The sequence below is a fragment of the Pollicipes pollicipes genome, unplaced genomic scaffold, assembly GCF_011947565.3.
Source record: "Pollicipes pollicipes isolate AB1234 unplaced genomic scaffold, Ppol_2.1 Scaffold_4881;HRSCAF=5763_pilon_pilon_pilon, whole genome shotgun sequence".
NCBI lineage: Eukaryota > Metazoa > Arthropoda > Thecostraca > Pollicipedomorpha > Pollicipedidae > Pollicipes > Pollicipes pollicipes.
The window spans coordinates 59,074,474-59,085,419 of NW_023596576.1; the positions used below are offsets into that span (position 1 = coordinate 59,074,474).

At 53.8% G+C, this 10,946-nt stretch overlaps 1 protein-coding gene across 1 annotated transcript; it reads right to left on the minus strand.

Moving 5' to 3' along the window:
• Positions 1–1,686: 1,686 nt before the first annotated feature.
• On the minus strand, positions 1,687–2,763 carry LOC119101418 (cuticle protein 7). Its single transcript, XM_037224751.1, has 2 exons — positions 2,674–2,763; positions 1,687–2,339 (listed from the first exon to the last, which is right to left on the minus strand). The coding sequence occupies exons 1-2, from the start codon at positions 2,683–2,685 to the stop codon at positions 1,902–1,904; spliced, it is 450 nt and encodes a 149-aa protein (XP_037080646.1). The 5' UTR covers positions 2,686–2,763; the 3' UTR covers positions 1,687–1,901.
• Positions 2,764–10,946: the final 8,183 nt, after the last annotated feature.

Below are 10,946 nucleotides of genomic sequence, written 5' to 3' on the forward strand. Positions count from 1 at the left end.
TTACTGATTGAGGCCTCCGTCAAAAGCCTCAAAATAGTTTACAGGCACGGCAACTCACTATTGCTCGCAAACTCTTTTCTTTAAAGAATTGATTTTTGAGATGGTCTACTAAAGATTTATTTTAGCACAACGATTTTGTGTTTTGGAGAGCAAATGCATCGCGCCGTGTAAAGCATTACCTTGACAGCCTGTTCAAGCCTAGCACCTCTTGTTTCTCAGTCTTATGTGGCTTATGAATTGGTTGCCGCTAAGGCACTTTGAATTAAATTGAGCTTGTGTTAGGAATCATGTGAGAACAATGGAAAAGATTGTCAACTGATCTCGCCGAAATTGTGCGTGTGGCAGCGGGTCAGCCATTGTCATATGAATGCAATTTTCTGATTAGAATATAGCTAGCAGATGACCAGTTTTCCAACACAGTAGTTGACAGCGTCGATGGACCATTATCTCCTGGTCTATTACAGGCCGGTTATTCTCAAGCAGAAGAACCGATAATGTCGTTGATGCTGATCGGATCAACAATTATTTCCATCTAGTAGCTTAGAGACGGCAAGCATAGCGTAAATTCCTCATTACAGAAACTGGCAATTGGTGTGATTCTGATCGCAAAAGGATCAAAGCGTAACCTCGCGTACATGCGTTTGGCACATTACAGAATATGGTCTGATCCAGAGTAAGGTGTGAGGTTTCCTGTCGATATAAGGACACTATTGGATACCTTCCCCTGGCCAACGAAGGCTTTGTTGGGTGCCCTGAGTTCCGACGTCTGAGGTGCCGGCTAGGTCTACATCCCGCAAAAGCCAATGCTTGAAGGCCATTTGCTCTGAGATTTTTCTTTTTTGTAACTTGAGCTTTCATGTGTGGGCACCTAGCATCACATTAGCACACATGTGAGCATGTAACATCAGAAAATATTCGGATCCTCACTGTTAACGCAGACTGCCATGTCCTCCAACCACCCTTTCACATTCCCTACTTATCCGATCTCACCGCACACTTGCATTGACTTGGCTTTTACCGTGAAGAGCACAACATCTTTGCACGCTTACCGGCTACGCACTGGTGCTCGTAGGGATATACTTCATGTGTCGCTGAAATACAAGTTATCTGAACGAATTGCTGACGGCGCAAATGTTCATTATGCGGTGCAACCCTAGGTCATATTGCTAATCAGCGAATAAATGACTCACCAACCTGCGTAGGTGTCCGAGCATTTTCCTGACTTTTGTGGTCGTCTGCTCACACCGACCACATCCTTTTCAGTGAAAGTACTGTCCCAGCGGCCTTCACCGAGGCTGCGTCAGCTCGTCAGCCATCGATGGATGGACTGGGGCCGACGGACACGCCCTGCGGCGCCGATCACCCGGTTTGTGGGCGTGAGAGCCGTCGGCAGTCGCCCGCCCACTCCCGCGCCGGTGACGCCTCGGAAATTCCGGTCGGCGGTGGGGCGCTGTCCAGGGCTGGCCCGGCCGTGTCCCACCCCAGGAATGCGCCAGTTCCAGTTGCGGCCTGCACGCCGGCTCGAAAACGGAGGCGGGTGATAATTAGGGCTCGAGGGTGGCCTCCGCCGGTTTCCGGCCTGATTGCATCGAAGGGACATTCTCTCCGCGCAGAACCAGTTCGCGACGCGCGGCGCTCTTGTTCGCCGGCGCCGCAGCATCCCTTGCAGCCCTACAAACAGCCGGCAAACAGAGCTCGCTGTATTTGTTAACTCGCTTGGTGTGTGAAACACGCAAAGAGGCGCAAGCGGCGGTTGATTAGCATGCGTCCTCCCTTGACACGCCCTTGAGCCCGCGCTCGAGGCGCGCGGAGTCAGCTGCGCGTCGAGCTTGCCAGTGAACTTCCCTCTTCTGGTCATCAGGCTGTCGAGCCATGCTTCGGCCGTCGGGAACCGTCAGTAACTAAATGAATCGGAGGCCAGCGGCGTACGGCGCCAAGCCGTGGGCGTAAGGCAGCGGAGCGAAGGCGTACGGGGTGGCGGCGTAGGTGTGCGGCAGGGCCGAGTACGCGAACGGGTGCGTGCTGTAGACGACGGGGGCGTGCACGGCGGTGACGGGCTCGGCGGCCTCGACCTCGGCGGCCTTGACCTCGGGCACGACCGGCACATCGGGCACGTCGGGCAGCGCCGGCGCCACGGGCAGTGCGTCCGAGGTGGCCACGTAGCCGTTCTCGTCGGCCACGTACTCGACCGTGATGGTCTCGCCCTCGGGCGTCTGCAGTGAGTACGAGCCGGTGACCTTGGCGCCGGGGTCGCCAGAGGCCACGTGGCTGTGGTCGCCCGCGTCGTAACTGAGGATGTCCTCGGCGGCGGCGGCGGCGACCAGCAGGCTGATGACGAACTGCGGCACGGCCACCCGCAGTCGGTCAGGGGAGCATGTGGGGAGACCGACCCTCGAATGCGGCACGAGCGCTGAAGAAAGCACTGGCGAGATGTGGCATACACGGGAAGAACACTGTCTTAAGAACGCATACGTCGTACTGCACTGGTTCGAGGCAGCCTGTGATGTGGGCGGGAAGCACCAGTTAAGAAATGCATTCGCGAACCGCGCAACGTTGTAAGTATGAGCCATGGTTATGGAGGCATTCCGAACGTAAAATGTCCTTTTTGCCGTATACATCTGCACGCTCAGAAGTCGAAGTCTGATGGCAAAACATGCTGGAGCTTCTACTTACGATGGACTTCATGGCTGGGTGTAATGTGTGCAGACACAAGCGAGCAAGTGATGTGGGCCACAGAGCACCTGATCCTTTTTATACCAGACAATCAGCCTGCTCTTTGGCAAGGACGATTCGCCTTTGTGATGTGGCACACTTCCACGCCCATGTACCAACACTCTGCACCGTGTCGCCCAGACTTGGGCACCACGCCCTTCTGAGGCGCTGAACCGCCAGCTAACAACTAATAACATCGCCAGCGGAGATCCTGATACCTCCTGCTGCAAATTGCACATCGTCGTCGATGAAACTGCTTGTCTGGGTGCACCGCGCTGGTGGAAGACCCAAATTTACGGAGGCTCCTCTTGCCTGCGGCCTGGGAAGGTCCTCGCAACCATGGGCCACGCCCCAGCGGGCGGCGGCGGCGGCGAAGCGCGTCCCTCAGCCGGCAGACGCAAGGCCGCTGCTGTCTCGTCCCGGTCCGGGGCAGAGCGATGGAGTCGGCTGCAGAGGCAGGGCTCCAGCAGGACCGTCCAGGGGAGAGTGGTGTCTCATCGGACAGAGGGTCGCAGCGGCGCGGTGCAGTCAGGCGTGGTGAGACTGCTCGTGACTGCGTCGGATGTGGAGGCGTTTACTGAGAACGCGGCATTGCTTCATCCGGGTGTTTTCCCACCGGTTGGGGACGCTTTTTATCGTTAGACAGCGCCTGTCATGAGATCGTGTTTGCATTGACGAGGCGGAAAGCCTGACTATCATTTAAGCTTCCATGTAACCTCCAAGACAAAGCATTGTTTCGTCCCCATCCGCTGCACGGAGGTCCCTTGCTTCATCGTACCTCGGTGACGACGTGTAACGGAAATACCACACCTGTTGAAATGTCGTCTTGCAGCCCATGGAAGACTCTGGAATCTGGCGTAAAGCTCATTGGACAGGCGCATATGTGCAAAAGGAATAAGAATGTTGCTTGTTAATGTAGGCATGTCGGTATGCCGAGAGATCCACCAAACACAGTACAAATCCATTGGTAGATTTCATAACTGACGTTTCCGGCGGAAGAAGCCGAGCAAACGGGACAAGCGGCTATAGGTAACCACGAACAGAACTTTTCGGCGTGACGTGTCCGGCGTCTGTGGTGCACCACGCCCCGAACGATGAGTGTTGGTTCGTGGGAGTACCCAGAGGTTCGAGCCCGCAGTTAAACTTCCGTCCACCGTGAGTTTTTCAAATGCATCAAATCACGACATTTTAGCTCTCAAATTATCTTTTCGACGCCAACAAATGGCCACCAACAGATATATTTCCAGCTGCGTGCTCCTTCATCAGCTGACCTTTCCGAATGTTACGACCTGAAGTGCTGCCATATTTGCGGGCATCGCTAAGCGGCGCTCGCTTTCTGAAGTACCCGTGGGCACTAAAACGAAAACTGTGTTCCTTTGCAGAGCATGGGCAAACCCCTGGCATTAAGAAAGATGCAGATGGATGAGCACATGCCGTAACTTTCTTGGCATTCGACCAAACAATAATTCTCGGGCTTAGTTGTCGGCAGCAACAGGAAAGAAAATATTTCAATGATCTTAGGTAAAAGTATGGCTGTCCCGGGAGAAGCTTCGATTGCTTCAAACCATTTTCACTTGCGGTCAAAACCAGGTTCAGGTAACGCCTGCAACTTGTAGACCATGCAGAGTCGTGGTTGGAGGGTGTTGCAAGGCAGGAGTGGTAGCAGTCACACCGTCTTTCACTGAAGGGGCCATGCTTTTGTAATTTGCTCGTTGACAGATACTTGATTTGGTGGTTTGTTACCCAGCTTGACAACTTATCTCGGCAGTCTGCATCCTTGTGTGGATAAAGCCATGATGCATGTAGGCTGCTGGCTATGACCGCTTCACAGATATAACTGAAAGTGTGCTCGGTTAACTGTGGTACTAGTAGTGTCTGGTACACGATAAACTGCACTCGTTAGTCGACTTTCACTGTGCAGCTGCTGAGATCACAAAAGGAGCGCGTTCGAACAGCCTGCGCTTCAGTTTTTTTCCGAGAGATCTACCGGTCTCGAAGTCCGATCCAAGCCACTGGAAGTCGACAGCCATCATCTCCACAGGGAATCTCCGGCCGGCCGGCCAAGCTGACCGGAACTGGGTCACGGCGCCCGTGGCACGGCCCGTGCGGCTGCGCAGTGGCGGGTCCAGCAATCGCTGAGGGAGGAGGAGGACTGCAGCAGAAGGGCCGCTGGGTCGGCCAACCGGCGACCCGGTCAGCATCTGTAACATGGTCACAGCTTTCACCTAGTTATCGCGTGCCTCACCAGCTGGACGCGCCCCTGGCATGGTCGAACATGTACCGGTTCGAGCGGAGACGCGCCCCTGGGCGTGGGGCGGGTGGGCCGCCGTCCCCGGTGCCCGCTGTCTGGCGCGGCCGCCCCCGGCTGACCCTGGGCCAGACTCGTCGGGCCACCAGCGGCTGGACAGGGCCTCTGCAGTGGCCAGCCGGACTCGCAGTACATTGCGCACCTCAGCCCACGCTCGCTTCCAGCCTTAACGGTGGACGTTAAAGCACAGTTTTAGGAATAAGCTTTTTGCTCGTGTGCATCGTCAACAACTTCTTGTGTTCCAAAATCATTTTTTTAAGGAGCAGCATTGAATAAGTTAAGATGCGTGACACTTAGCGACACGACAGAATGATGTTGGTTGTAAAAAAGTTCAAGGTTTAGCCATTTTAAGTTTAATTTCCGAATTGGACTGAAGGAATGCTTGGAATTCCAAAACTTTAAAATCAATCGGCACATCTACTCGGAATCGGAATTAAGATTAATCGGAATCGACCATTAAGGTCTCGATTTAAGGGTTCGAAGGGCATAAATCGATGAGGCCCCAACGACCACCGAATCGATGAGGGCCTCTACGTTAGCCAGGCACCACCAGTAGCCATCAACTGGCTCCGTGTCGGCCTGGGCCCTGAGAGCCCCTTTCCTGAGTAGGAACAAGGCTTGGAACCGCGGTTTACATTGATCGAGGCTTCTGAGTTAAGGAGAGGCCCCCTGTGCCTCAACCATGGCTCCAGGATGCTCCACAGGAAGTCCTGAAGTTGGGAAGCATCGTAGATTGTGGATGGGGTGGCGAAGTGTGCATTTTATAGCGTGAAGGGCTGTGTTCTGTCTCAGGTACTAACGGATGGTTCCCATATGGAGACGCCAGTCCCAGCTGGAGACGATGTGGGTTTCAGCGCGAGTCACCGCTTTGTGGAAGGCATAATCTATTCCCCTCTCCATACCCTGCCAGTGCCACGGCAGGTGCCAACTGCATCGCTATGCCTTGAACGTCTGAGGAGTCAGCTGGCGCGCGTGGCAAGCCCCGGTTATGCTGCACATCGGCTCGGTGAAGTGAACTCTGACCTTTTCTGGCGCGAAAACCCCGGCGTAGCCACCTATCTAGAGCTGCTCAGCGGCCTATCCTCTACACAAGCGATCGGGTACCGAACGGGTCGGGACAGCGCGGCGTAAGATCGCATTGTGACCCCTGATTCAGACGTAACCACCACGGCCCTGCGTGAGCCGTTCCGCTCCAGTGAACAGCGGCCTTGCTCTTTTTAAGTTGACATTGCCAACAGAGCGTCACTGGTCGGCGGAAGGGACCGTTAGGTCGATGTGGCGGCTCGACCCAGACCTCTGCGTTACGACATTATCACTGCGTATAGGACCTCGGCGCTGGCAGATCCGGGGGTGCACGATAAATGACGCGGTTATCGGCTGTGTGGGGTCTCAACGTGGACAGACGCGTGCCCGTTGTAACTGTCAATCTTTGCCCCGCGCTGCCCCTGGACAGATAACCCTGAGGTCAGGGATGTCAGGAGCGTGCGGGACTTGGCCCGAGCCGAAACTGACCGTGGTCTGTATGGAGGGATTAGGAACCGTTGCTGACAAGGTTGCAGCGCTGTTGAGGCAGACCAGCGCAAAGCGCGCTCAGCTCCATCTTAAAAATGGCCGAAAACCAGTTCGGAGGGAAGAATTCGTAAACGTATCATGACCTCAACGAAGGGCAGTAGTGCTGTTAGAGAGACGCCTGTCGCCGATCGCCCCGTTGCATGGGCCGAAGAGTTGAACCGACACTTCTCACAGTCTCCCCTGTCACGCCGCGTCACTGGGTACGGCCTCACAGTCTCCCCTGTCACGCCGCGTCACTGGGTCCGGCCTCACAGTCTCCCCTGACACGCCGCGTCACTGGGTACGGCTTCACAGTCTCCCCTGTCACGCCGCGTCACTGGGTACGGCCTCACAGTCTCCCCTGTCACGCCGCGTCACTGGGTACGGCCTTACAGTCTCCCCAGTCACGCCGCGTCACTGGGTACGGCCTCACAGTCTCCCCAGTCACGCCGCGTCACTGGGTACGGCGGCTGCCCCCGCTGCTCTCGGCGGACAGCTGTCATCTCGTCAGCCCCGCGCTCGTCACAGGGTGTGTTCGAGGCGGAGCCCGCCACTACCCCAGGACACTCCTGTGCGCTGAAGCACACCAGCTGCTGGTGGCATAGCTGCTGTCATGCTGATTGTGACATTGCCATTATCTTATTTCTATATGTTTACATATCTTCTGCTCCCCTTTCTTTCTCTTTCTTCCTTCTCACTTTCTTTTTCTTTTTTTCCTTTCCTTTACCCTGTTTCCCTAAAGCTAATTGTGAGGTTGAATGCCGCTTCGATGACGCCCGTGTAAAAGATAAAAATATTTTTGTCATGAAGAATTAATGTGTCCATTTTACATACCATGTTCATGTCCATGTCCATTTCATATACCGCGTCTTACCTTGCCGAACCCGTTGCATGATACCACCTGACACGGCATCTTATCAGATGCGACATTTTTGTCGTGGGCATCACGTCTTCCACCTGGTTTGCACTACGGAGTCGGCCTTCCATGGCGATGTCGGCTACATTTATTCCAATACGGATGAGAGACAGAAATCCCCGTTTTGGAGATAGACTCATGAAAAGAGTTGGACAGAGTTGGGCATGAACGGCTCCTGGAGCAGTGGGCTGGTGTGGTATTTGATGGCTTTCTGGCTGGCTTTGTGACTGCTGTAAAGTGGTTCAGTGTGGCTTTAAATTATGCCCGGCTTCGTAAGCTGCAAGCAGTACAGAGAACCGTCATTAGACCAGTTTGCTTTCAAATTTCTGCAGATGATCTCCCATGCCATGTTCGTTGTAGGAAGTTGGTGATGTACACGAACGACAATCAGTCTTAAGATAGCTGTACTCAAAACAGGTTTGGTGCCCAGCTCCTGACTTAGAAAGTATGGTTGGGAACCTCGTACCTACAATTTATTCAAACCCGTCTTAAGCTAAACCGAGGAAGACTGAGTACACTGCACTAGGAGCTGAACGACAAATTGCGTCTCTAAGTTTGTTGTTGGGTTTTGTGACGCTGTAGTGAACTCGTCCAGAAGATAAAACTACTGGGTATGATGGACCCAGGTATGTGGTGGGAGGGCCACGTCTTCTTGCTAGTTAGAGCCTTAACTTCCTGCTCCTTGCACTTTTAAAGCACGGCTGCAGACCCATCAAATTTTCCACCAGTTGTCTGGTTCGATTAGACAGCTTGTCGTCGAGTCGTCAATGCTCACGCACATCTTCGATTGCTTATCGACGTGAGGCGTTTGCAACGAAACGCGTACAGATCGTGACCAGAAAACTTCGGACTACAGCGAAAAGATGCTTTCAGTCTCCTCACACAGGACACATGCAAACAACACCACTGCTGGCCCAGTTGAATAACAGAAAATGGACTTTGTCATTTATGTGAGAGCGATGCTATCATCCTGCACAAACTCGCAAACCCGTCTCTAGCGTCAATCAACCTGAGACAGACGCTGATGTAAGTGTCCATCAGCCTGAGACGGATGCTGACGTACGGTATTCAGGTGTCGACCGGCCCCACCCGAGCCAATGATCCGGGGCTACCGCAGCTGCCGCAGGGGCGCCCGGAGCGAACGGCACGGTTTTTCCGCACCGGGCAGCGGTGACCTAGAGCCCTGCTCCTGTTTCCGTGGGGAGCCAGGGGCTGTCGCCGCTTTGGCTAAATTACGGCTGTTAGGGTTATGTGCATCGTGACACCGGGGCCGCGGCGCCTGTGTTCTTCGTGTATGATGACGTGATACTGTATCGTGTAAAATCTCACGGGCCGCACTACCGATGTAGAAGTGCATTTATGTGACACGAATTTCCTGCACTTACGCAACCCATAACATACTTTGGAGATCCAATAACGTTAAAAACGGCCTTCTTTAGGAAGTGGAAAGAGTGAAGAACGATGTAACTGATTATCGGGTATTTTGACTGGTGCTGTCATTGTTATCATGATGTATGGTGATGAAGCATTTGTTAGAAATACCGTGCCGTGCCGATGGCATGATGAAACAGGTGTTCCGCCCGTGCGCGTGACGCATACAACTCACAGCTCATGAAGCGTTTAGACGACAAGTCCACCTTGAGCGCGGACACTCCCGATCAGTAAGAAAAGTATAAGTTGTGTCGTTTTCCTTGTGTGATCACAACTACCTATAAAACCGCCTAAAATTACGTGAGAGCTTGTCCTACCGGGCGCACACTGCTAGTATTCGTTACCTGTTCCATGAGTAGCACACCAACCGGAAGCATCACCCTGTTTGATTGGCATCGATTGTACTAATCCACCCACACCTGTCACAGTTATGATTATCAGACGAAACCTCTGGAGCATAGAACAAGGCCACCACTGACACATTGGCCACTTCTACGATCCCTGGTTTCCGGCCCACTCACGGACGTGTCGGGCTGCCGGGTTCCCCAGTCAGTCACTGTTTAAACCAGGCTACATCGGTCGCCAGCCGCCTGTCTGTCTGGACGTGATACAGTTAACAAAGATTGCCAAGTGAACACTGCATGACGCCACGTCATGCCAGGCAAACGACACCGTAGCGTGCAGGGGCCCCAGGTCAGTGCGTCATGCCGGGCCGATCACACGCCCATCACGTGCGACGACGCGTCACGGCGCCGGCCTTCCGACGCCGATCCGCGTGCCGCGCGAGCCGAGCGCACATTCCGTCGCTGTCCGACGCACCGAAGGCCGGCGCGTGGTCGGAGGACAAGGTGCTGCCGCCGGCGGTCGGCCCCGTGCGCATCTCCGGCCGCGGCGGCCCGCTGTTGTCCGCGCGCGCTCCATTTATGGTGCCGCTGAAGGCGGCACGGTCGTCGTTAAAAACCGCGCTGGCCCGCGCGGCCGGCTACCGGCGGCCATTTTCGGGAGGCGCGGAGGTGCGAGCGATGGGGGTCGGTCCGTCGCGTGACCTCTCCGCCGGACCAGCCGCAGGCGGCGGCGGCTCGAGGTCGAGGAGCGGGTCAGCCCACTAGATTTGGATGAACTCCCGAGTGGCTCATCACGCGGTATGGGTTTAGGACGTTCAAGGACTGGTCAGTGGTTACAAAATATTTGCCTTCATGTTAATAAGAACGTACATGTGAACGTGCGGGGACGATAAGAACGTGCGGCTCTGGTCGGAAACGGTTCCTGTACTTCTGTGGTCGCGGTGACTGCCACGGGGGCATATAATCGGCGCGTTTCACAATGTTTAACGTCACGTAGATGTAATTTGCACCAAACGCCATTAGTTCCTGATCATCTCCGGACATAAAACACTGACCTCAAGACCAGGAAATAATCTGACGCAAGTTAAACGCATGCTTATTACTATGCATCTTATGTCGTGAATTGGAAGTGACCTTCGCGTCGTAACCTCTCACCGCATGGATCTGACGCACTGTACATTACTTACATTGCTTCCATCTCCGTGTTCAGGGCAACGTAGGAATATAAATAGGTTCTTATCATGTTGGCCACCTTAACTTATGAAATCTACAAGAGCCGTCAAAAAATAACTAAATTCTAGTGATGTTTAATAAGTGACCCGAAGAAAAGCATGCTAGTATCGTCATACCGTCCCCTTTAGCATTGCGAGAATGTGCAGAGCGTAATCAGTCTTTAATATTGAAGGGAATGCTCCACATTTGAAGATATTAAATAAGCATGAGATCCCGTGAAATAAGCTCACTCATAGCTAAAGGTGTGCTTTTAAATGAAAAAGACTGCTCTAGACATCACAATATCTCTATTTGGTACATAGGCTCCTCATATGTGACTGCTTGGCTGCGTCAGCGTACCTTGCACAACATTGATTGGGAGTCAATTGACGTCTGTTATACTCAGAAATCGGGCTCACAGATGCCAGATTTGAACGATTCGACAATTACATTTGCTTTGGCTTTAATCGCC